At 48.0% G+C, this 27210-nt stretch overlaps 1 protein-coding gene across 2 annotated transcripts in view; it reads right to left on the bottom strand.

Moving 5' to 3' along the window:
- The window catches only part of GMPR (guanosine monophosphate reductase), a 77510-nt gene extending 72612 nt beyond the window's left edge, over positions 1–4898 (bottom strand). Inside the window, exon 1 of one of the 2 annotated variants that reach the window (XR_006390088.1) lies at positions 4502–4898. Coding sequence is in view for 1 of the 2 variants with exons in the window: in XM_044295072.1 (XP_044151007.1) it covers positions 4502–4588 (87 nt within the window). In the remaining variant the exon portion in view is untranslated. The remainder of the gene's footprint in view (positions 1–4501) is intronic. The other variant, XM_044295072.1, reaches the window with a different exon arrangement.
- Between the last annotated feature and the right edge of the window lie 22312 nt (positions 4899–27210).

Below are 27210 nucleotides of genomic sequence, written 5' to 3'. Positions count from 1 at the left end.
AAGGGACCACCAGAGGACCAGGTAGCAGATATATCACACGCTGTTAACAAAACAGCGTCTAATATACCTTTCTGATGCGATTATTTTAACATCTACAGCCTGCCAGCGAATGATTATTGCTGGCAGGCTGTAGTATAACTTCTGAGCAGCGCGCGCGTTCACGCAAAATCTCGAGTCTCTCAAGATGACGCCAATAGGCGTCATCGAGACCTGAGAGAGCCGCCGTACTGGCGCCTTTCGGCATTAGTGTGACGGCAAGCAGTTAATATTGAGCAATGGCCTGATAGCTAGTAGTTATGTGTTGAGCGTGTACACATCAGGTGATCATCCCTCCCTTCTTCTAGCTTGTGGGCCAATGAGAAGGCTTTGTCACAGCTTAGCAACATCCCTAGCAACCAATAGAAAAGTTTCCTACCCCTTACTATATAAGAACCTCCCCAGCAGATATTTTCTAATGTTTATTGCAGTTATGAAAGAGACAGCAGTGTCATTGCTGTTCTCTGCGCTTTGTTGTATTACATTAGACAGTTAACATATATATAATTCAGATAGTTAGGGGGAGATAGTCAGTGTAGGTTAGATTGCTCTATAGTGTAGCTGATAGGTTCTGCTGTCCATACATACATGCTACAGACATAGTGCTGTGATGTCACAAGTTGCACGTATTGTGAAAAAATATGCGCATCATTAATTGCCGAAAATTTGCAAGCGCGAATATATTGGAGCACTCTATCTGCATATAAAGCTCTTCTAATGTTCTGCCATGCCAAGCATTTTCTCCAGTCTCAGGAAACTTATACCAGCTTGAAAAATGTAGCATATGTGACCCACGCCGGTATTTTGCGCGCATTATGTGAATATTACATTGCCGATTTTCGCAATCAAGAATATAATCTCGAATTCGCAAATGTAAGACGAATATTTTACAAAATATTTAAAAAATATTGTGAATTTGAATATTGCCCCTGCTGCTTATCACTAGTAGTTATCTCTCTTTGACCACAAATAAATGAAGATACAACTAACACGGGGATATCAAAGTGGGTCACTCACTATTTAGATCTCTTACCTAAGCTCATTCTCAATACTCTGTCTATATCCCATTTATTTCCTACTGGGCAATGGCTCTTTAAATAATTCATAGAGGTTAAATCTCTACTAAGCGACATCCCTTATGGGAAAGAAACCAAGGAGAATGCTCCAGGTGTTGGGAACCCGAGGATGACCGCTTTCTCTGGGCATGCATTCATACTTTCCTTAAAACTCAAACTTATTCTAAAGACCTCACTCCAGCCTGGTTTTTCTTTGGCTATGTTCCACCTACAAATACTCCTCTGCCTTCTGCTGATAAAAAATTAACTTTAAAGGGAACCTGTCACCTGGATTTTGGGTGTAGAGCTGAGGACATGGGTTGCTAGATCGCTGCTAGCACATCCGCAATATCGATTCCCCATAGCTTTCTGTGTTTTCATTGTGTCAAAAAAATGATTTTATAGATATGTAAATGAACCTTCGATGAGTCCTGTCTCCTCCACGCTTCAGAGATGAGTCCAGCGTTCTCTGAGCCAAGCCATGCCCACTGTGAAGGAGCCCAGCACCGCCCCGCATCCTCCGAATCTCCTCCTTGCTCCCCGACGTCACAAAACTAGAGCGCCGTAATTTTGCGATGCACGAGCTAGTGCATGCGCAGTTTGTTCCCTGAGGCCGATGCCAGCACAGGGAAGGAACACTATGCCGACACTGCGCATGCGCTAGCTCACGCATCGCGAGATTACAGCGCTCTAGCTTTTTGACGTCGGGGAGCAAGGAGGAGATTCGGAGTATGCGGGGAGGTGCTGGGCTCCTTCACGGTGGGCGTGGCTTGGCTCTGGAAACGTTAGTAACAGCTCCTTAGGGTTCTTACTTGCCTCATTTACATATATATATAATCAGGTTTTTTTACACAATAAAAGCACACAGAGCTATGGGGACTGGATATTGCAGATGTGCAAGCGGCCATCTAGCAACCCATGTCCTCAGCTCTATACCCAAAATCCAGGTGACAGGTTCCCTTTATTATTTCTACCTCAGCTTGTAAAACAGTACTACAAACTTTACACCCACCTTATGCTTATTTTTACAGAAGTTAACTTTTTTGGCTCAAAATCGACTGGGGTGATGCCGCTTTATGGAAAGAGTAGCCAGTTAAAAAAAATCTTCAATTTATGGTCACCAGTGATACAGCTTCTTCTTGCACACATCAAGCTCAGAATCTGACCTTGTTTCAATATGACCGGATTGTTCCTTGAACAAACTTCAGTAGGCAGCATGCCCTTGTGACTTATCTTCATCTATGGGACCCTGCAACATTGTAAACTTTGGAGGTTGTCCTTAAGGGTTGGATTGGTCTGCACATCCTCTCCCCTTCCCTTCCTAACTCATGACACATAAGAGATATGGAATGGTCTATAGAGCCAACATCTACAGTACTATTCATTCTTACAAAAAAATCTCTGATAGGCACCTCCTATAGTACAGCTATAGTCAGGCACAGTTAGATGAGGCCCCTAAATCTGAGAAAAAGTGTTCACGTTCACCATTTTGGGCTGAAAATGGAGGCTTCCTTGCTGGTTCCAAAGACTGATATGATTCACGTCTGCCCAGACTATTTATCCCATGACCATTGTACTCGTCAAGGGGTGAGATACATTAAGCAGCATTTGATCAGTCAGCTCTTGAAGTTGATGTGTTGAAAACAGGACAAGACCAAAACTGCAATGGCAGCTCAATTTTTATTTTTAACCATTTGTGGCCAATTAAATTAAGCAACTGGATAACAATTATCACTGGAAACAATTTAAAATGCTTTATTGACAATAAATGGATATTTTTACTATTGGATATAATACTTCTATATCTGAGCCCATAAAAGATGGTATCAGTCATGGCAATGAATGAGCAAGAGGAAAATACGTGTGCATCCCTGTCATACTGTGCCGATACAAGCAGGAGTGTCTCAGGACCATCCCTCTAACAGACGGGCAGCAAGCAGATGCAGCTGCAATGCAGTGATGCTTTTGAGCACCAGTCCTGGCCATTTGCTCCACTGTGAAATTATTATATGTCTGTCACAGGGAAGAAATTAAAGGAGATCTTCAAGATTTGTTACCTTAAAGTACCTAAGCTTCATATGAATAAATCGACTAGGACATGACATAGCAATTTCCCAGAAAACCACTATGCCAGAAGGAGACGCCCACTATCTGTAGTGAACAGAGCTCCTGCCGGATACAATCTGCTGCAGCGAGAATGCCTTGAAGGTGACTTCCTATTTAAAGCTATGGAAAATACACTTACACCAAATATACTATATGCAGTGGCTATCACAGGCTTGCCATTTTTGCTGCCGGGATCTCATTATATAGAAATTCCAATCTATAATGGAAATAACACTTGCAAATAATGGAGATTGTGGTATTAACATGCAGACATAAATATAGAAACTGTGCTAAAGGCAATAAGAATTTACATATATTCATGTTCTACCATATGGAGCTGCTTGATCTTCTCCAGAGATAACGTGTGGCATTGCATGGGCTAACAGATTGCAAACTAGAGGGAACGGTGAATAGGACAATGTACTAAAAGTGATAGACGAGGTTATAACAATAAATAATAATACAATGTATTTATATAGCGCCACCATATTCCGCAGCACTTTACAAATTCATAGGGTCAATGTACAAAACAAAAGTAACTGGCTATAGGTTATAGGATAACAGCAGTAAAATATACCTTCAATATACATACATTTACACCCTTGAGGTCATCGCAACAAGTCAAAGGTGTCAGTGGCTAATGACATCATTAAATTGTTAAACTTATGCTTTTTCTATATGTTTAGGTCACGCTTTCTAACAAGCCAGCCCTGCCCCTTGAGGCACATTGCATGGTATTATACCGTAGTATATCACTTGCGCTATACACTAAGCCGATATGCTTGATGAAAAGTGCATGTTAGTCCTTTGACTGCGCGCCGTCAACTTCCATCGTCATTCGTGTTTGCACTGTACTTCTGCAGGCTTGGATTTCAAAATGCCAGCGCCTGACTAATCCACTTCCAACCAGAACTATGAGTCGTTCTTCCAGCTGCCAAGGTGAATACTGAAGGTGAAAGCAAGACTGCAGCCCAACAAGATTCAAAGCCTTCAATCCTCACCCCCTGCTGCGAAGTCTTATGTGGAACTAGATTCCTCATTAGACAAGAAAAAAAGTGAAAATTTCCACTTGTGCCGAAGGAAATTTTCTAAGACAAGTTCAATGTATCCTAATTGAGTCCATTATGGATTTTGGTAAAGCAGTGTTATAAGTGTAAATTCCTGAAGGACCTTTCAGACATCACAAATTGTGGGTTGTCTTCTTGTGCAGTATATTACATGCTAGAAAGTAACTGTGGATAAGTAATGATACTGATAGTAACACACAGAAATATCAACTGTAGTATAGTGGAAGGAAAACTCACCTCAGATCTGCTTTTGAGGCTGCTCCTCTTTGGCCTGAGAAGGACATCTTTAAAGTCCAGCTTGAGGTCGGCGTCCACTCTGGGCATCCTTAGAACTGATTAAGACCCTTCACTCCTGTAATGCAGTGAGGAGCAGATATCCTTCTCAGAGAGTGTATATTAGATACGAACCTGAAACAAGCAAAGCCTGTATGATCTTCAGCGAGAGTATTTATAGTGTGGAAGAGGAGAACAGGGAAGGCACAAGCCCCATATCTTTATTAGGCAAGTGCTGTTTTTAGAAAGAGCTCAGCGACAGAACTGTAGTCTTCCCTCTGGTTCCTGTTCTGCCGGCTGACAGAGCGAGACTGTGTGTGTAAGAACTGAGTCTACGGCTCTCCATAGCAGTGCTGCGTAACCACACCAAAAGCTCTGCACGGGGACGACAATCAATGAGTGGTTTTTATGCTAACAGATCTGGAGGCACAGCCTGCAGTCATTAGTCCTTCACTAAGCACAACGCATGAATGTGACCCAAGCCAAGCTCTTTTCTATGTTGAATAATTACTGCGGCACTTGTACAATGTGCTACATTGTGTATATCATTAATTATATCTTTCAGTTCAGGACTCCAAGATATATCAGCACGGATACGGTCGAAGAGTCATTTTGACTTTAAGATAGGCGTGAAACCAATTTCAGACCACTGTCCAAATATGCACTGAATATTGTCCAGCATGAGCGGGCATTATTTCAAGAGTGGACCTTAGATGGCTATTTAAAGGAAAAACGTCACCAAAAATGTTATTGCCCAAAGTGTAATCTTGAAGAGGAAGCAGCGCTCATGAGTGCCACTAACAGCTCATTGGCAGAGGTGCCAGGATTCGGACCCCCCACTGATCAGATATTGATGATCTATCCTGAGGATTGGTCATCAATATGTACTGGCTGCACAACCACTTACCTTCATGCAAAATCACTGATAATGATTGAAAGGAATAAACATATAGGGGGTCATTTACAAACCGATATACGACAATTTTTGCAGATTCTGTCTAAAAAACGGCGCGTGGTATGGGCGGGGCGTAGAAAATTGTCTAAATGTAATAGAGTTAGGAAGCTATCTTACATTTAGAATTGCTGTTGGATACGCCGAAGTTATGTAAAGGCAGGAGCCTTAAGGAGGACCTTTCACCAAAAAAACTTGCATGGAAACAGTAACATTACCTAACAGTGTGGCTCCCAGTGATGTATTTCCGATTATTATTTTTTCAGAGGACCCCTCTTCATCTGCTGTGGTTTCCAGGTAATTCTGGCGCCTCATATGCTAATTGTCACAGGACGCCGGCGACGCGCGTCCTTCACCTTGCGCCGCCTGACTTCCTGTTCCTCTCTGGCAGCTGCAGGAGGCGCCCTCCGCGCAGAGCGGGGAGCCGCTTAGCGTCTCCGCTGCAATGACAACGGAGGGCGAAGCACGCCCAGCCGCACGCTCCTTCTATGTGCGGCTGGCGTCCTCTGTTGCCAGGATACCTGTGTGGGCTGAGTGCCGAGCTGGACACTCGGCACTCAGCTATCAGTCCTGGGACAGGTCATGTGGTGCTGGCCACGTCACATGACCTTAGCCCTTCAGTATATAAGCAGGCAACCTGCTGGCCACAGGTTGCCTGTGATATTGTTTATATAGGCTTTTGATACTCTGCTCCATTGTTTTTTAATTTGACCGATGGCTAGTTATTTGACCACGCTCCTGCTTCTCCCTTGTACTCTGACGCGACCTCCAGGTTTGACCTTTGGCTTGTTATTGGTATTGTCTTTGCATCTCCCTCGTAGTTTGACGCGACCTCTCGTTGTGACCTTTGCTAGTTTGTTGACCCTTTTCGACTGCTGTACGCTCCTGTCGCCGCACCCCGCCCGTTGCCTGTCTCTGCTTTCCTCCAGTGGTGTATCTTGGTTTTGTGCTGCCCTAGGCGAGACTAAACTCGGGCACCCCCCTAATATAAATTTTACCCACCCCTTCCTGTTAGGCTCCACCCGTTCCTGTTTTGCATAACAATATTAAGAAATTTATCGCGATAACAATATATATATCGCAATAAATACCCGTTTAAAAGAAAAAAACACAAGGGGATACTGTATGGGGGCAGCCTCAAGGAGATGTTATACTGTATGGGGGCAGCCTCAAGGAGACGTTATACTGTATGGGGCAGCCTCAACGAGACGTTATACTGTATGGGGCAGCCTCAACGAGACGTTATACTCTATGGGCAGCCTCAACGAGACGTTATACTGTATGGGGCAGGGGCAGGGGCAGCCTCAACGAGACGTTATACATACTGTATGGGGACAGACATAAGGAGACGTTATACTGTATGGGGGGCTGGGACCGGGGCAGCCACAAGGAGACAATAAACTGTATGGGGGCTGCCACAAGCAAATAGTGCACTCTGCACTGTGTCATAAATAAATGTGGTATGTGTGTCAGACTGTCTATAGTGGCCCTGGCCTCTCCTTGAGGCTGCACCATACAGTCTGTATGGGGCAGCCTCAAGGAGAGGCCAGGGCCACCATAGACAGTCTGACATCATACCACCTTTTTTTTATGAGTCTCACTCTCACTGTGCACGTGCACTATTTGCTTTTTAACTCTTTGTCTCACTCACGTTTGTTCCTCTGCCTGGACCTGGTCCTGGACACTCCTCGCAGGGTAGGCCAGGAGTCAGGCAAAGTGGCCAACTCTGTTCTATGACGGACGGTGTCGGTGTGTGAGGAGGGAGCCGGTCTGGACAGACTTTTCCCGGCTGGCTGTGGCTGCCGCTTGTGTTGTGAATATTTCTGCTCCTACTGCGCTTGCGCCGAGCCGTCTTCTTCGCGCATACGCAGTGGGCCGGAATATTCTGCTACGGGGGAATCCTCCGCGCCTGCGCCGACAAACCCCCAGCAGAGCCAATCAGGAGCCGAGGGGAGAGACGCACCTCCCACGTCACTACTAGAAGTGACGTGGGTAGCAAGGCCGGGTAGGTGAAAATTCCGGAAACACAGGGAGGAGGGAGGAGGGAGGAGGAAGTAAGTCACTCCTTCACTATGCGGCGCCGGCGATGCTGCCGCTCGCAGCGGCATAGTGAAGGATCGGCAAGCATCGGACAAAGCAAGGGGAAAACTAACTAGGCAAACAAGGCATTTTGCCGCCCCATTGGCAAGTGCCGCCCCAGGCAAATGCCATGTTTGCCTCGTGATAGATACGCCTCTGCTTTCCTCTGTCCCGCACTTACTCAAGTTAGGGATCGCCGCCCAGTTGCGCTCCGTTGCCTAGGACAGGTAAGTGCAAGTAGGCAGGGACAGGGGCGTGGGTGGCAGACTAGTGGGTGCACGCTCTCCCTCTCTCCTTCCGGGACGGCGTGACACTAATGAGGCGATTCGGTTCGAGTAGGTGTTGACAAAGATTTGTACAGGGTGGAGAGGATCACAGCGGAGGCATAGGTGGCAGCAGCAGCAGCATCCTGTCAGTAAGTTTTCATACTTACTGACAGGATGCTGCTGCGGCCTATGCCGCCGCTGCGATCCTCTCTGCCGGGGACTCCAAGATGGCGCACGCCTCGGGATGTGTAAAAGCTTGAGAACTTGAGCTCCTTCTCCCTGGCTAAGAGCCCGACACTCTGATTGGATGCGCTCTTAGCCAGGGAGAAGAAAACCGCGCCCTGTACAAATCTTTGTCAACGCCTACTCGAACCAAATCGCCTCATTAGCATATGAGGCACCAGAATTACTAGAGACCACAGCCAGGGCTGTCTTTACCAAGGGGCAAAAGGGGCAGCTGCCCCGGGCCCAGTTGCTCCTGGGGGGCCCAAGGCAGCTGCCTCTTGAGCCCTGTTAGCCACTGCCCCGGGTGTCAGGCTGTCAGCTACACAGGGGGTGCTGCAATGCCATGCCTGGCGGCACTGAGTCCAGGCAGCATACTGTGTTAGAGCTGTGATCTAGGACCTTAGATGACTTCATCACCATGTGACCAGTAACCTAGCAATATTACTGGTCACATGGCTATGAGGTCATCACAGGTCCTAGCAGGAGTGTTGCAGGAGAAGTTTGCCTTATCTGTGGAGCTTTTTTTTGTGAAGATGACATCAGAAAAAGGTGACAGGGGCTGTTATGCTAATATACAGTAAACTACTGTATAGTGGGGTGCTGTATACTGTGTGGGGTGCTGTATACTGTGGGGGGGCCTGTATACTGTGGGGGGCCTGTATACTGTGGGGGGCCTGTATACTGTGTGGGGCCTGTATACTGTGTGGGGCCTGTATAGTGTGGGGGGGCCTGTATAGTGTGGGGGGGCCTGTATAGTGTGGGGGGGCCTGTATAGTGTCGGGGGCCTGTATAATGTATATGGGTGCTGTATATTGTGGAGTGCTATACTGCTGTACTGTATACTGTGGGGGTCTGTATACTGTATACTGTGGGTGCTGTATAGTGTGGGGGCTGTATCGTGTATAGTTTTGGGTGCTGTATACGGTGAGGTGCTATAATGCTCTACTGTATACTGTGGGGTGCTGTATACTGTGGGCTGCTATACTGCTCTACTATATACTGTGGGGTGCTATACTGCATACTGAGTGGTGTGGTATACTGTAGGGTGCTATACTGCATACTGTGGGGTGCTGGGGTGCACTGTAACACTAGGGTGAGCCGAGCCCTGGTCTCCTTCCTGCAGAGCGGTGCCCACTTCCAGCCTGAGCCCCGAGCACTGATCCTGAGCCACTGGAGTCTTCAGAACTGGAAGTATTTACAGTCATTCACTGGACTCTACCAGATGTGTGGATTTTTTTTTGTGTGTGTTGTGGTGGAGGGTGTGATTGCTTGCTAGGGTGTGGGAAGGCGGGATCCAGGGGGCCCAAGTAAATTTTTGCCCAGGGTCCAATCAATATCAAAGACGGCCCTGACCACAGCAGATGAAAGAGGGGGTCCTCTGAAAAAATAATAATCGGAATTACATGACTGGGGGCCACACTGTTTGGTAATGTTACTGCTTCCATACAAGTTTTTTAGTGAAAGGTCCTCTTTAATAAATGTGCCCCATTGTACACACACAGGTCCACCTTACAGATATCTATCCCAATTCCCCAGTACACATGCACATTCGACTTAGCTAAGCATGCATGTGTCCTAAACAGGAAGAGGTGAGAGCTGCTACCAAACTGGTTTTGGAGCAGCTAAACTCAGAGGACAAGAAGACCTGGCATTTGGCATATAACTACTTGATCCTTATCTCCTCCAACATTTCACCCCATACACAGTGTGCTCAGCCAGTCCGCATCTAATGTGTATGTCCAGTTTTACACTTGTACATTACATACATTTCATTTCAGGTTCGGTGTCTTGTTTGTTCCCCTGTCACATCAAATTCCTAGAGTAATATCATATACAATTATGTAATAAAAATATGGACTGACTTTGCCGGTAGATTTCTACCCAGTATACACCGGTCTACAAAAACTTTTTATAAACTCTTACTCATGAACTCTTACTTTATTACTATGTAATACACAGCAGAGGATGCTGTACTCGTAGCCATGATGGTCGGGGAAGAAGATTAGGATTAATTGTGCAAAGTCTGTTTGCTGCATTATCTTTAGTAAACGAAGGCTGTGACTACACCTTATACCTGTTTCAACTTTCAACCTATAGTTGGAATTGCCATGGATTTTTTATGTGGATTCCGTACTGAAAATCTGCAGCATTTTGCAGTGCAATACATGTGGAGAGGTTTTTGAAAAATCCCAATCACACGTAGTGATGAACATACTAGCAGCATGGACATTCTTTCGCATTGATGCAACTGCAACGCAGAGGTATGACAATCATTTCTAGCATACCTCCCAACTTTTTGGACGGTCAAAGAGGGACACTTATGGTTTATTATGTGAGAGGTCCACTTTTCCTGCATATTTATACACTTCAATTGCTTTTTAAAAAAAAAAATATTTACACAATAGCGCAAAAATTATTTGAATATAAAGATTTCACTGTAAGCAAGCAGTACCTGAAACTGCCTGACTGTGCAGGTGCAACCCATGTACATTGTGGGTTGAAACTGGGCTATGATCACATGCTTAATGTACGGCACATGGTCCCTTAAGTGCCCGCACCCTAATTAGACTGGGGTGGGCAGCACTCAGGCTCGGTCTGGCCCACAGGGGTAGAGGTGAATCCCCCAGTGGGCGCCGAGCAAGCTGGGCCCCTAGTTCCCAACCCCTGCCCACATGGCACAGTAGAGTGACTTCATAGGCAGAATACAGCATCTCAACCAGCCTATGTCCATATAAAAACTTGGTAGATTTAGCAGTTTACTATTGTAGATGGATTGGGTGGCTGAGATGACTTCTAGACACCGGGGCAGGCCAGCCAGTATCGTCATTAACTAGGCATCTGGCTTCTTGAGGTCGCTGCAGGGAGCCCTATAATGAACCACCCTGTAGTGTCTTGCCGCTGTCTGCCACTGTGTGAACGGGTAATATTTGCAGGCATATGCAGTGGGCCCCCCTAAACACTCCAGTCCAATACTGATTGTAGTCCTCTAAATACCCAGTCCTGAAAAATCCTATGATATCCCATAATACATGCCTGGACATGCTGGGAGTTGTTATCTTCTCCTCTTATACCTTTCAACTGAAATGCCCTCTGATATCCTACAATAAAGACCTGGACATGATAAGATATGTAGTTCTCTTCTCCACAACCTCATTCTTGTAATATCCTCTGATATCATATAACAGCCTGGGCATGCTGGGAGTTGTAGTCTTCTCCTCTTGTACTACCTTCCTGTAATGTCCTCTGATATCACATTATATCAGCTTCAACATCCTGGGAGCTGTAGTTCCCCCCTCTTTTACCGCCTCCCTTTCTCTGATATTCCATAATAGCAGTTTGGACATACTGGGAGTTGTAGCCCTCTCCTCTTATACCTCTTCCTTGTAATGTGCTCTCCTATTGCATTATATCAGCCTTAACATGCAGGGAGTTGTAGTACTATCATTATAGACCTCCTTCCTGAAATATCTTCTGATATCCCATAATAATGACCTGGGTTGTAGTTCTCTCCTCTTATACCTCCCTGTAATCTCTCTTGGCATATAGATTATGCTTTTCATTCTGTGTGTTGTATCGTCACCCACTGTCCCGGGTAGGGTGTCCTCCTTTTGAGGGTGATGGAAGCGGTCACCTAACATATTATACAATGGATGAACTACATGTAGGGTTGTCACTTTCCCCACAGATTACCAGTAATACCGGCTAGGCCAGTGGTTTACCAGGCAGGTGGCAACCCTAGTGGGGACCCGATACCCCACCAATTAGCTGTTTTCAGCAGCCTGGAATCAAAACAGTTGATAGAGCCAAAAGAAAAAGGCACCATACTGCAGCTTGTACGGGGTGGTGCTGCCCCTTCAAATTATTTCATCCATGCTTTCAGTGTAAAAGCCAGTGTCCCTGAGAGTGCAGAGGAAGCCCAGCAGTGATATATGATGTCTGATGTGTAAAGGGACCCAGCACCAATCAGGGATGTGGCTGACGATCAGTAAGATGTCTAGGCTCAGTCAAGTAGAGAAGACAGCAAGAGGCAGTTGAGGAAAGATGACAGTTGGGAGGAGGAAAGATAGTGTCTAATGGCCTCCATAGCATGTGCCCCGCCACATCTTTTTAGTGTAGTGTGAGAAACTGCAACCCGAAAGCTCTCAGGGCAAAATTTGTAACTATAGGGCCGTGTGGCTCAGTGAAAAACTGACACCATCAAGCTGTTTACCTGATAGACTGTTCAGTTGCCCATAGCAACTGCCAAGCTTATAATAACAATGTAACCATCGAGCTTTGTGCCCAATAGTGACTGTAACCATTAAGCACTGCACCTCCTGCTTGGTAAAGTCAAGATGCAAGTGTCTGTTTCATAGCTGTGCCATACTCAAGTGCGGTCCCAGAATAGGATCGAGGGTCACATATAAAACTGACCACACCATGGTCAGTCTGGTGCAGTCTGGAAGGGGTTAAATAAGTGCCAATAGTCCAGTTACACGGTGTAGGCACCTGGACCAGTGGCTGTCAGTAACAGAACAAACTTGCTCCACCAAACCCTGAGATCGTCGGGGGACCATAAATAGAAGGCGGCTATCCAAACTGTGGTAAATTGACAAAGTGTAGTCAGGAAGGGGTTAACAGCCTCTACTGTAAGGAACATTGACAGTCACTAAAGGGTTAACACTTCAAAACACTGCCACCAACATTAGTCATAGACACCTGTGACATCACAAGCACTTGTGTCATAAGGGAAGAACCCTTGTAAAAAGCTGGTGAGCAGCCATATTTGCCGTACTTGATGGCCTGAGGACCTTGAGCTTGACTACCCCTGCCCACCACACCGTGACGGAATTTGGAGGTTCTAGCAGGAAGCCCATCGACCCAATGCGAGGAAAGGGACATCCGCCTAGCCAACCAGATCAGCCCGGCTGCTGCACGCCCCCTACTATTTAAGTGGCAGCCACATAGTGGCATTATCCTCTAAGCCCAAGGGAAGGGCAGCCCTCCAGCCATGGTTTCCTAGAGGTTTCCTCCACAGGGGGTTTTCCTCTCCTGAGTGCTGGAGGGTGACTCTCCGTGAGTCGAGGGTTTGCCATTTTTTATATTTTAAATAAACAATTTGGCCATTTATTCCCCAATGAATGTGTTCTGTGTCTTCATTTTGCGTTCTTTGGTTTCAGGGGTGTATGCATTATTTTCTCAGGGAGGAAGTTAAAGGGGTATTCCCATCTGGGACATATATGGTATATATTGATAGGATGTGCCATGCCACCTTTGGGACCTGCTCACATGTCCAGAACAGGGGTCTGAAGTAAAAGGAGAGCACATTGAACATGTGTGGTGTCCTCTCCATTGATTGCTATGGGAGCTCCAAAAATAGCGGTGAATGGAGAACAAGCAGCACAAGCACAGCCACCTCTCCATTCACCACTAATGGGACTCCAGAAAATAACCAAACCACCGCTCACCTATTTTCTAAAGTTCCATAGCGGTGAATGAAGGGTGGCCACTCATATGTGACTTGCTGTCTGTATACTTCGGGGGCCCCATCCTATGTATATGTCATAAATATCCCAAATGGAAAGACCCCTTAAAATGAAATTCATTATGAAATAACCAAGTAAGCAGACCATTGCTAGGACTCTTAGTAGCGTTAGGAGTCTCAGCAGACTTGCACCGAATTAGAACAGTCGCTGGTGATGCCGAAGGTCAAGGACTGTTCGGGTGAACGCTGTGGGGTGAATGGATCAATCTTCTACACCAGTGTCCAGTGTCAGACTGGTGGCCCACTACACAGATACATGCAAATAGGCCCACAAGGGTACAGATGAATCCCCTGGTGGGTCCACTAGTCCCCCACCCTCTGCACACCTGGCACATGTCAAAGTAGAGTGACTGCACTAGGTATAGATAGGCAGAGTACAACATCTCAACCAGCCTAAACGTCCATATAAAAAACTGCATAGAATATTTAACAGTTTATTATTATAGATGGATTGGGTGGCTGAGATGACTCCTAGACAGCGGGGCAGGCCAGCCAGTATCCTTGTTTCCTAGGCACCTGCCTTCTTGAAGTCACTGCAGGGACTCCTATAAGCAATCACCTTGTAATGTCTTGCTGCTGTCTGCCCAGTGGTCCCCCAGAATAAATTTGACTAGTGGGCCCTAGGCACCCCAGTCCGACACTGGCAGCACTCACCCAGTAGGATATGTTAATCATCATAAGGCAATACTTGCATTACGCATCACAGATGGGGCAAGATGAGATTAAAACATTTTACCTCAGAGAACCCCTTTTGATGTGGTCTCTTCCACAGTACTTGCAATGAGCAGGACACTGGTACGGAGGAGGGGGAGCTAAAACTGGAATGAACTATTCCAGTCTAGCAATACTAAACTGGCTATGGTCCTGCTAAATACATTGCTGCCACCTACTGGTGTACAGGGAAATTACAGCATAATATATGAAACAGGCCTAGCAATACATAAAATGACATTAATGACAGAATAATTACACAAGATGACCATTGACATACACCTAACATGTTGTAGCGGGGAGAAAGAGTTTGGTAAGATACTCCGGGATGTTACAGACTGATGTATAGCAAATGTGGTGCCAGCATTAAAAAAAAGGGTTGAATATAAGGCCTGTAAGTTTAAAGGGACACTGACAGGGCCAATAAGCATATTGAGGTATATATATGGCAGTACAGGTCTTATAATGGGTATTACAATCATCTAAGTATCCCCCCTGTCCACATTATACATACAGTAAACTTAAGTTTTATAACCTGCTCCAACGGTCTTCAATCTGCCCAAGGGGCGGCGTTTCACCTCTCTTGCGCCCAGCCAGCCTCCCCCAACTGCCGCTTTGAAGCGCCGCCCAGCTCATGAATATTCAGTTTGCTGGGCGGCTTCTGCGGTCCCCGCTCTGAAGCGCTGCGCTGAACAGTGCCCTCCCTGCGCATGCGCCGGATCTTGTGAAGTCGGGAATAGTAAGCGCCGCCCAGCGAAGTGAATATTGATGAGCTGGGCGGCGCTTACTGTACCGGACTTCAGAAGATCCGGCGCATGCGCCGGGCACTGTTAAGCGCAGCGCTTCAGAGCGGGGACCACAGAAGCCGCCCAGCAAACTGAATATTCATGAGCTGGGCGGCGCTTCAAAGCGGCAGTTGGGGGAGGCTGGCTGGGCGCAAGAGAGGTGAAACGCCACCCCTTGGGCAGATTGAAGACCGTTGGAGCAGGTTATAAAACTTAAGTTTACTGTATGTATAATGTGGACAGGGGGGATACTTAGATGATTGTAATACCCATTATAAGACCTGTACTGCCATATATATACCTCAATATGCTTATTGGCCCTGTCAGTATCCCTTTAGCCTCTTTTGTGAGCAAATTGTTTGAAGAATTTCTAAGAGATGTTATCCTGAATTATTTAAATCAAAGTTAATGTATAAAACCGTATCAGCGCCAGTTTATGAGGGATCAGGCCTGTCAAACTCTGATCAGTCTCTTTGAAGAGGTTCTAGACTAGACCATAAATCATTGAATATTGGATATCTTGGCTTTTCAAGAAGCATTTGACACTGTACCACATAAAAGGTTAGTATATAAAATGAGAATGCTTGGACTGGGAGAAAACGTCTGTATGTGGGTAAGTAACTGGCTCAGTGATAGAGAACAGAGGCTGGTTATTAATGGTACACACTCAGATTGGGTCACGGTCACTAGTGCGGTACCACAGGGGTCAGTATTGGGCATTTATATAGTTATAAATGATCTTGTAGAGCGGTAGTGCCTAATCCACAGGCCACTTCCGGCCTGCAAAGCTGCCTCATGCAGCCCGCTCTTTGAAACTACAATCCTTACTTCTACGGCGTTCCTTTTCACAGTTTCATGGTGCGTTCCAGTTCTCATGTAGCACTCCGTGCATAGGTCATCTTTGGCAGCGAATCTGATAGGCTGTGCGGCGCACATGATGACATATGCGCGGCGTGCTATGACAGAACTGGAGTGCCTTGTGGAGCTGTGACAAGGAGCGCCGTAGTAGTAAGGATTGCAGTTAATAACAATAAGGCTACATTCACACGTCAGTATTTTCCTATATCCCGATTTTCGGTCCGTTTTTTGCGGATCCGTTGTTCCTGAAAATGTTTCCGTATGTCATCCGTTTTTTGCGGATCCGCAAAAAACGGAAACATGTATAAAGTTCAATAATCAAATAAAGGTGTTTGGATTTCTTTGAAAAAAAAAATGAAAAAAAAAATAAAAAATTTGTTATGTGTTTCCAGGAACGGATTCCGCAAAAAACGGATGACATACGGAATGACATCCGAATGTCTTCCGTTTTTTGCGGATCCATTGACTTTGTATTGTACCAGGATCCGAATTTTGCGGACAAGAATAGGATATGTTTGATATTTAAACGGACATGCGGAACGGAACAACGGAAACGGACAGCACACATTGTGCTGTCCGATTTTTTCCAGGACCCATTGAAAATGAATGGGTCCAGATCTGGTCCTGATCTGTTCCGCAAAAAACGGAACAGATCAGGAAAGAAAAAACGGACGTGTGAATGGACCCTAAGAGCGTGCGTCAGAGGAACGCTGTCCCCATTATAAGGGCTGCCATTTATAACAATAAAGCCATGGAGCCGTGACAAGGAATGCTGTCCCTTATTCTAGTGATCAGCAGCTCATGATTAGGTCCTAACAGTTAGCAGGGTCCTTGCATGAATTGCAGTTAATACAAAAGTATGGGAGCCGCATGAGGGGCTTAACACAAAAGAGGTTCCTGCAGCTGTTGAAAATAATTTCACAAAAACATCTGCAGACGTCACATTAATGAAATGACATAAAAATGGTGAGTGCAGAAATAATTTTTGGTTTATGATTTCTTTCTTGCCAAAGCTAATTACCGTATTTTTCGCTTTATAAGACGCACCTGATGATAAGACGCACCTAGGTTTTTGAGGAGGAAAATAAGAAAAAAATATTTTGAACCAAAAGGTGTGCTTTTGGTAGCTTTTGAACTAAAGGTGGTCTGTGGATGATGTACTGTTATGGGGATCTGGGGATGACGCACTGTTATGGGGATCTGTGGATGACACTGTTATGGGGGGATCTGTGGATGACGCACTGTTATGGGGGATCTGTGGATGACGCACTGTTATGGGGGGATCTGTGGATGACGCACTGCTATGGGGGATCTGTGGATGACGCACTGTTATGGGGGATCTGTGCATTACACTGAGGGGGGATCTGTGCATTACACTGAGGGGGGATCTGTGCATGACACTGAGGGGGGATCTGTGCATGACACTGAGGGGGGATCTGTGCATGACACTGAGGGGGGATCTGTGCATGACACTGAGGGGGGATCTGTGCATGACACTGAGGGGGATCTGTGCATGACACTGAGGGGGGATCTGTGCATGACACGGAGGGGGGATCTGTGCATGACACGGAGGGGGAATCTGTGCATGACACTGATGGGGGATCTGTGGATAACACTTATGGGGCTCTGTGGATGACACTTATGTCATCCACAGATCCCCCTAAGTGTCATCTACAGATCCCCTATCAGATGCATCAGTGTGGAGGGAGGAGGCGGAGACACTCATGGCGGGGCCCGGTGCAGTGACTCTACTCTAATGCACCGGGCCCCGCAACTGTTAAACATTCAATCTGATCTATATCTAATAGTATATGCTCTGTACGGCTCTTACTGTAGTACCGTAAGTATAGCGCAGAACGGCATCTCCATCGGTCATGCGTCACCTGCTGCAGCTCCCTCCTCATGCGCCGTCTGCTCCAGCTCCCTCTGTCATGTGCCGCCTGCCCCAGCTCCCTCCTCATGCGCCGCCTGCCTGCTTATCTCACTTTATGAATGAACAGGCAGGCGGCGCATGACAGAGGGAGCTGGGGCAGGCGGCGCATGACAGAGGGAGCTGGAGCAGACGGCGCATGAGGAAGGAGGTGCGGCAAGCGGCACATGACCGAGGGAGATGCCGGTCTGCGCTATACTTACGATACTACAGTAAGAGCCGTACAGAGCATATACTATTAGATATAGATCAGATTGAATGTTTAACAGTCACTGCACCGGGCCCCGCCTCCTCCCTCCACACTGTCACTGATACTTCGCTGGCCACGCTGTGCAGCATAGCGGCCAGCGAAGTATTCGCTTTATAAGACGCACAGCCATTTCCCCCCCACTTTTGGGGGGGAAAAAGTGCGTCTTATAAAGCGAAAAATACGGTAGCTAAATTACTAGAATAATTTAATTCTTAGCATTTGCATGCGTTCTGGCAAAGCCACCTAGTTCTGGCCCACGAGAATTGTATCATGTCGAGTGCGGCCCTCAGATGAAAAAAGGCTGGGTACTAATGTTGTAGAGCGACTACACAGGAGAATATACTGTACAGACTATAGTAAACTGTGTAAAGTAATTAAGGTAAATAAAAAAATACGGATGACGCCCGTGTGCATTCCATATTTTGGGAACGGAGCAGCTGGCCCCTGATAGAACAGTACTATCCTTGTCTATAATGCGGACAATAATAGGACATGTTCTATTTTTTTGCGGAACGGAAATACGGACATACGGAAAACAGAATACACACGGAGTAACTTCCGGACACGGAAAGAATATACGTTTGTGTGCATGAGCCCTAAGCCAAATGCCTTGTAGGGCTAGATCAACTGCACTTAGTGAGCCATTGCTTTACTCTAGAGAAAAAGTACTTTTAATCCACATGTAAATGAACAGTTAAAGGGGTTGTCTTATACAGTGTGCCGGGTCCGCAGGGGAAAACACGCGAGGCTCACGGTGGGCCGATGGGGGTAGTAGTACTCACAGTTAGCAGAGCCTTCCTTGGGCTGGCAGTGCAGTGGATAGGAAGACAGCACTAAATCCTCCGGGGCACTCTCTAATGCAGGGAACACCAGCCAAATGGAAGTTGCCCTTGATGGTGTAGGTGTTTAAGGTGCTTTGATGGCTGGGCCCCTGTGTTCGTGACACCGTAAAGTGCAAATGTTGAGTGTGGTAGTAGTAATGAAGAGTCAGTTGTTGTAAAACAATTGAACGTTTACTTGAATCAATAGTCTCAGGGCAGATGTTACAGTCCATCAATAAAGTGCATTCATATGGCACCAGTAATGATTCAGATGTTAAGGTAATTTGAATCCTTATCAGGTTTAGGCAATTGTCAATGGAGGGATTTTCTAATGCTGTTACTTGACAGGCAAAGACTGACTATATTTACTTTAAGTCCCAACTATAGCACTCTGGTACTAAATATGCTGTTTTCTACTTATCTTGAGCCAGTGACGTAGCGCGGGTTGCCAGCACCCGGGGCAAGCCAAATATTGCGCCCCCCCCCCCCAACCTGTGGCCACCCCACTTTTTACAGATAATGTAGTAGATATCACTTGCAGTCATACGTAACACCACAGATAACACAGTGATAACTCTCTGAGTACAGATAATGTAGTAGATGGGTGTGAGCCCCCAGATTTCAGAACATGCACAGTGTGACCTGGAGTCTGGGGCCAGGATGCGACAGGGTGGGCCAAATTCTATATCCACCCTCTGATCACTACAGAACATACAGGGTAATACAGCGCCCCATACCTCTTACATCCAGTGATGTCTTCTTTGATGTAGATGTTAAGTTTTCCCTCAGTTAAGATGGTGGATTGTGTCTCAGCTGGGTGCCATTTTACTGCCTGTTTCAGATATAAACCTCTAAAGTTACTCATTGCTTGAGTATTGTGTTTTAGCTCCTGCTTGTGCAGTCCTCTCGCCTGGAACTTGCTTGTGCTAGTCCTGGACACCTGCCGACCGCTCACTGGGTTTCCCCACGACCTCTTGTCTGGATCCCTGCCTTCATCTGCATTCCTGCTACCTCCTGTTCAAGACTCTGGTGCCTCCTGTGTTTAGGCCTTGTCCCTGCCATTGGATTCCAGCAGTATTCCACTAGTATCGTGACATGCCCCCATAGAGCTCCTGTCCCACCTTCCTCCTAGTGCCCCACATAATGTACCAGTATAAAATGCCCGATATATAGTGCCCCAGTAGATGTCCTCAGTGTCCCCATAATTTGCAAGTATAAAATACCCCTTCTTAGTGCCCCTCCGTAGATGACCCCATATTACTCCTCTCCCCCCTTCCCCATAGTGCCCACCCTAATGTGTCCCAGTATAAAATTCCCCTATACAGAACCCCACCATATAAAATACACCTTCTTTGGTTAGTAAAAGCCCCCATAGTGTTCCTCTCCCCTCTTTCCCCATAGTTCACCCCATATAAAATACCCGTTCTTTTTGGCCTCAGTAGATGCCCCCATAGTGCCCCCCAATAATGTGCCAGTAAAAAGTGCCCCCATAGATGCCCCCACAGTGCCCACCAATAATGTGCCAGTAAGAAGTGCCCCCATGGATGCCCCCCAAAAATGTGCCAGTAAGAAGTGCACCCCAATCATGTGCCAGTATGAAGTGCCACCCAATCATGTGCCAGTAAGAAGTGCCCCCCATAGATGCCCCCCAAAAATGTGCCAGTAAGAAGTGCCCCCAATCATGTGCCAGTATGAAGTGCCTCCCAATCATGTGCCAGTAAGAAGTGCCCCCTATAGATGCCCCCCCAATCATGTGCCAATAACAACAGCGTTCCTCTCCTGTATTGTACCATATTAAAAAAATAAACACTTATACTTACCTCCATCAGGCTGGCAGCGATGCAATGCAAGCCTCTTCCGGCCTGTGTCCCACGCTGTACAGCTCAGGCGCCGCCTGCAGCGGCCTCTGATAGGCTGCAGGCCTAGTGCCTGCAGCCTATCAGAGGAACAGGGAAGGGAGACGCCTCTCCCCTGCCCCACAGCATCCATCAGCATTGCTGTCCTGAGGACGGCGATACAGATGACCAGAGGCGTATCTATCACGAGGCAAATAAGGCATTTGCCTAGGGCGGCACTTGCCAATGGGGCGGCAAAATGCCTTGTTTGCCCCTTGTCCCATCCGTCTTATACGCCGGTATACTCAGATCCGATGGTATATTCTAACCCCCAGACGTTCCCATGGTGACAGGGGTTTCAAATATACAGGGCCACGCCGCTCACAGGAGTATATTTATAAACTGTAATCAGTAACTTTAACTTTAATCATCGCTGATCTCTTTACTTGGATACCTTACTCTTAGCTCCGGTAACAGCAGGCAGCGCGGGCGGGCGGCGCTCACTCACTGACCGCCCGCCCTAGTGGGAGGAGCAGGCGTGTGACGTCAGTGAGTGAGCGCCGCCCGCACTGCCTGCTGTTACCGGAGCTAAGAGTAAGGTATCCAAGTAAAGAGATCAGCGATTATTAAAGTTAAAGTTACTGATTACAGTTTATAAATGTACTCCTGTGAGCGTAGCGGAGGGGGATCTGTGGATGGCACTGTTTAGGGGAGGGGGATCTGTGGATGGCACTGTTTAGGGGAGGGGGATCTGTGGATGGAACTGTTTAGGGGAGGGGGATTTGTGGATGGGACTGTTTAGGGGAGGGGGATCTGTGGATGGCACTGTTTAGGGGAGAGGGATCTGTGGATAGCACTGTTTAGGGGAGGGGGATCTGTGGATGGCACTGTTTAGGGGGGATTCGGGATGGGACATAGGAAGGGGTGGGGTTTAGAGAGGAAGGGGTTTGTCCTTGACAGGAAGGGGTGGGTCAAATTTATATTAGGGGGGTGCCCGTGTTTAGTCTCGCCTAGGGCAGCACAAAACCAAGATACACCACTGCAGATGACTATGCAGATGAACGCTTCCACAATGGAAGCGCTCATCTCCTTGTGCCCTGCTGCTGCCCCCCACTTGGCACCAATGGCCCCACCCACGCTATGCCACTGGGCAGCAGCACTTACCAGCAGGAAGCTGGGGCTGCCTGCCGCTGCTGATTTAATATGATATGTATACTGTAACTAGGCAGGGGCCCACCAAGGATTTCCCCGGTCCGAGCCTGCTAAATAGTACTATCAAGATAGAACAGCAACAAAGTAGGAAGGATCAAGCTCAGACTGGCCCACAGGCTAAAAGGTGAATCCCCTGATAGGCCCTTGAGCAAGGTGGGCCCCTAGTCCCTCACCACCTGCACAAATGGCACAGTAAACTGACTGCACTACATACAGATAGGTAGCACACACTATCTCAACCAGCCTATGTTCATATAAAAACTGGGTAGATTATTTATCAAACTATCCAGTTTATTTTCAAAGAGGAATCAGGTGGCTGAAGTGACTTCTAGGCACAGAGACAGAACCGCAAATATCCTTTTTCATTAGGGACCCACCATCTTGATGTTGATGCAGGGACCTCCATAATCAATCATCTTTAGGCCTCTTGCACACGAACGCGTGCTGCCCGTGCTGTGGACCACAAATTGCGGTCCGCAATGCACGGGCACTGACCATGGGCCAGCCGCATGCGGATCGTGACCCCATTCACTTGAATGGGGTCCGCGACCAGTCCGTTCCACAAAAAGATAGGACAAGTTCTATCTTTTTGTGGAACGGAAGCACAGAACGGAACCCCACAAAAGTACTCCGTAGTGCTTCCGTTCCGTGGTTCTGTACCTCATCTCCGGATTTGTGGACCCATTCAAGTGGGTCCACATCCATGATGCGAAATGCCCATGGCCGGTGTCCCGTGTATTGCGGACCCGCCGTATGTGGGCCGCAATACGGCCACGGGGGGAAACACGGTCGTGTGCAAGAGGCCTTAGGGTCTTGCTAATCCCGTCCCATTGAAGTGAATGGGGGGCTTGTAATTGCACCTCCCCGCTGTAGACGGCGAGCAGGTAAACAATGAAGGGAAGGCTGCACAGGCACGGAGCGCCGCCTTCTTTTCATGCAGCTGATCAGCGGGAGTGCCAGGTGTCGGACTCATGCCGATCTGTTATTGATGACCTATCCCTGAGGATAGGTCATCAATAAAAATAACTTGGACAACCCCTTTAATTACCTGTCAGAAATAAAGGGTGCAATACAAAGGATGTACAACTAGTCATTTAAAAACTAGAACCAGGCTCCACTTATCCAAAGCTGCTAATAAAACTGCAAGAAACGCATCTTTCATTTCTTTATATTGTTCTTCAGTTCATGAATAACGCTGTATCCCATCACATCAGAGAGCTGGCTGTTCTGCGTGCATTAGTTGTGCAGAATACATCATTTTGGAAGCTGGTGACTCCCCGGTCCTGCACATTTCATATAGGATCAGATCACAGTATATGTTTTCTACTATTGTACAAGCACCACTGACCTGTCATTTTGTTCTCATGACCTTACAATGACAGAAGCAATAATCCTGTCAGTGCAGCAGCAAAAGGGGCCTATAAAGCCTTGTGTTCCACTGCACATGTCTCACTTATATGAGGTGTGTCCATTCACACTGTACTATGTGCACACAAAGTCCACAGTGCTGACAGTTCTCACACCTGGTGCCTCGTAATGGGGAGGACTTTGGTAGGGCATAGACTATCACAGGGCTCACCTCTGAATGATATGCTGTAAAGAATGGCTGACATGTTCTGGACTAGTCCTGAAGCGGCAGTACGGTAGCCATCTTCTGCTTCTTCTTACTCCGGCTCTGCAGTGTCTTTCCCGCCTGGAAGGGGGGCGGAGCCTATCAGTGAAGTTCCCATACTGCCGTGCGTGCCCTGGTGATTCATCCGGGCGCGCGCTCCTAAACCGCTCCGAACTCTGCGGCGCTGCACAGTGCCGCAGAGGGAAAAACTCAGTGATTAAAGTTTTTTTTCGCCAGCGGCAAGCGCCCCCATGCAGTCTGGCACCCGGGGCAACAACCCCCTGCCTCCCCCCCCCCATGCTACACCACTGTCTTGCGCTATCCAATAAGGGCATTCTCCCTCGTGGCAGGCATCAGTCTTTTGCTACATTGTTTGCAGGATGCTCTCCTGAAGGATTCAGGTTTTTAGCTTTCCACTATATCCTGAAGGCTTCTAGTGAATAAGGACAATTCTGCACACTAATTATCTATTTGTGTTCCGGCACTTGGAAAGTTACTCTCAGACACTTCTGCTGGTGAGGTCCATAAGCTAGACTCAGCTGTAACCCTCCCTAGGCTTGCTTCATATTTAGACATAGACTTATGGTCTTGTGCTTGGCTGCTGTAGATAAATGTTTGCTATACTCCCTTAGCCTGGCCATGACCAAGGGGTAGAAATAGCAGAATACATGGTGGACTATGCCTGTTTCTCTCCCCCATACACACTGTACTAACTTCACTTCCTGTCTACAATCCACTCTGTACTAAACACACCCAAGCTATGTACAGCAGGCTGGTTTTCCAGCCTGCATTTGTGTGAGGGGCATAGGGTACTTAACCTTCCCTCGCTGCTCCGTCAGACGTCGGCATCGCGTGGTGCGCATTCTCGTGTTCGGTGACGTCATCCGGGTGCGACTTCCGGTTCCGGCCTTCCCTGTGCAGACGAGCAGCGGCGGCGTCCTTCATCTCCTCTGGTAAGCTACTTGGGCCCAGTTTCGTACTGCCGCCCGTCGGTACGTCCGGCCGGCCGGCCCCAGTCTCATGACCCCCTCCCCCTCCGGTTCACCTCGCTCACCGGAGGGCCCGCTTTTTCAAACATTTTGTTCCTCATCTCTGCGCGGTGTACCCATCCTGCAGCCCCCTGCTGTTTTCCGCCCGGTCCCTCCCACGTCAGGCTCGAGTGCGCCATCCTCGGTTCAAATGGCCACCGCAGCCGGGCGTCGGGGGGGCCGCGGGCAGCAGCGGGGGTTTTGTCGCCGTCCCCGCAGCAGGGCCTGCCCTAGCTACCAGCAGAAACTGGGGTCATGTTGCCTTTTCCCATCATGGATGGTTTGTTGCACATGACGCAATCTGACCTGGCGGCAGCGTGCTGCGGGGACGCGCACCGGCAACACCAGCTCCTCCTCCTGGCCCGGGGCGGCCTACAGGGGGCGCTGTGCGGTCCAATACTGCACAGGGACTGTGGAAACGGGCGCCTATTGCTTCCACCCTGCACGCTTTTCAATTTGCACATCTTTTTGCCAGGAACAACTCCCCTGACGGGCCAGGCAGTCTCCGGCAGGGTCAGTGACCACCGGAGCACGCCATCACTCCTCAGAGGTGCACCCCGGTTTCCAGTGTCGGAGCTGTGGTAGGGGGAGCTTGCCCAGGACGGATCAGCAGGGCAAGTCAGGCCCCCCTTCCTGGCTCCTGGCACGCTGCACGGCACAGGCCTGTTTTTCCACCCTCACCAGCGCTCCCCCCCACCCGTCCATTGCTCCTGGCAAAAAGAAAAAAAAAAAAAAAAAAAAATTCTTCGTTTTCTGTCACCCTGTTCCGTCAAGGTCCTCTTCGTGTCCTTTCACCTGATCCGTTCAGGTTCTCTTCACGTCCTGTCACCTGATCCGTTCAGGTTCTCTTCACGTCCTGTCACCTGATCCGTTCAGGTTCTCTTCATGTCCTGTCACCTGATTCGTTCAGGTTCTCTTCGTGTCCTGTCACCTGATTCGTTCAGGTTCTCTTCGTGCCCTGTCACCTGATTCGTTCAGGTTCTCTTCGTGTCCCGTCACCTGATTCGTTCAGGTTCTCTTCGTGTCCTGTCACCTGATTCGTTCAGGTTCTCTTCGTGCCCTGTCACCTGATTCGTTCAGGTTCTCTTCGTGTCCCGTCACCTGATCCGTTCAGGTTCTCTTCGTGTCCTGTCACCTGATCCGGTCGGGTTCTCTTCGTGTCCTGTCACCTGAGCCATTCAGGTTCACCTCGTTGTCCCGCCTCCAGATACGTTCTTGTTCTCTCTCGTGTCCTGTCTCCATGTTTCTCAGGTTCTGTTCGGGTCCTGTCACCTGATACGTTCAGGTTCGTTTCATGTCCTGCCACCTGATGCGTTTCAGGTTTGTTTTTCGTGTCCTGCCACCTGACACGTTCAGGTTCGTTTCGTGTCCTGCCACCTGACACGTTCAGGTTCGTTTCGTGTCCTGCCACCTGACACGTTCAGGTTCGTTTCATGTCCTGCCGCCTGTTACGTTCAGGGCCGTTCGTGCCTTCTCACCTGACACTTCAGGTTCATTTCATGTCCTGTCACCTTTTGAGGTTCAGTTTTTCTCGTGTCCTGTCACCTGTTTTTCCAGCTTCCTCTTCATGTTCTGTTACCCTTCATGTCCGGGCACCCGATACGGTCAGATTTCGTCATGTCCCCTTGCTTGTTAGGCTCAGTTTTGTCTCCTTCACGATCCGCACGGATGTTCAGGGCCGGTCGCCTGACTCTCCCACTGTCACTCAATGTTGTTCAGTCGTCCCGTCAGGTCCTTCACCTGTCCTTGTCCATCCACGTCAACTCCCTCCCCACTGTCCTGTCACGCTTTTTCGGCTTCAACCTGCCATCACGGTCAGTTCAGGCTCTTCACCTCTCTCATTCGGGTCCCGTTGGCTCTCCGTCGCCGTCATGCGCGGGTCATGTCGCCTCGCTGGCGGCCACCTGGTAAAATTCCACGTTGACACCCAGCCGAGGCCTCGTCACCAGGGGCATCTCGGCTTTCGGTCTCGTTTTCGGGACCCAGCAACCAGCTCCCGGGATACCCCGGGGTCTTCAGTCCGATTTTTCGGCACAATCCATCACTCTCGTTAACTCCTGGCCCGCTCAGGTTGTCATTTTTCTTCCCTCATGCAGGTCTCGTTCTTCCTGATCATCATCTGCGTAAGTTCCGTTTTCAGAAATGTTGTTCGGCGTACCTCTTCACGCAGGTACCTGTTAAATTCTGCCTCACTTACACGTCCCAGGTTGCGGTTGCGAGGTCTCACCCTCTTCGTGAATTTTCCCGGGCTTTTGATTGCTCCCAGGTCCCCCTTTTTTCCACCCCAATTCCTCTTGACTCCAGGTAAGAAAAAAAAAAATAATAATAATTTTCCGTGGGGTTATTTGCATGGGTTTTGTCATTTCAATTGAGATCCTCCCAACAGGGTCCAGCTCTAACGAGGGCCATCCTTCCCGATACCATGTCCCACGTGTCTGACATTAAAGACTCGATGTCTATCCCGGAGTCGGCAATCTCCGAGGCAGTCAGCCGTGCTTCATACAGGCACTGGACCATCCCCAAGTTGATCACCGAACTCAAAAAGAAGGGGATCCGTTACTCCGCATCAGCTCGAAAGGCAGAGC

The sequence above is a fragment of the Bufo gargarizans genome, chromosome 5 (assembly GCF_014858855.1).
Source record: "Bufo gargarizans isolate SCDJY-AF-19 chromosome 5, ASM1485885v1, whole genome shotgun sequence".
NCBI lineage: Eukaryota > Metazoa > Chordata > Amphibia > Anura > Bufonidae > Bufo > Bufo gargarizans.
Note: the sequence above shows the minus strand (reverse complement) of the source record. Positions and strands in the feature narration are given on the sequence as shown.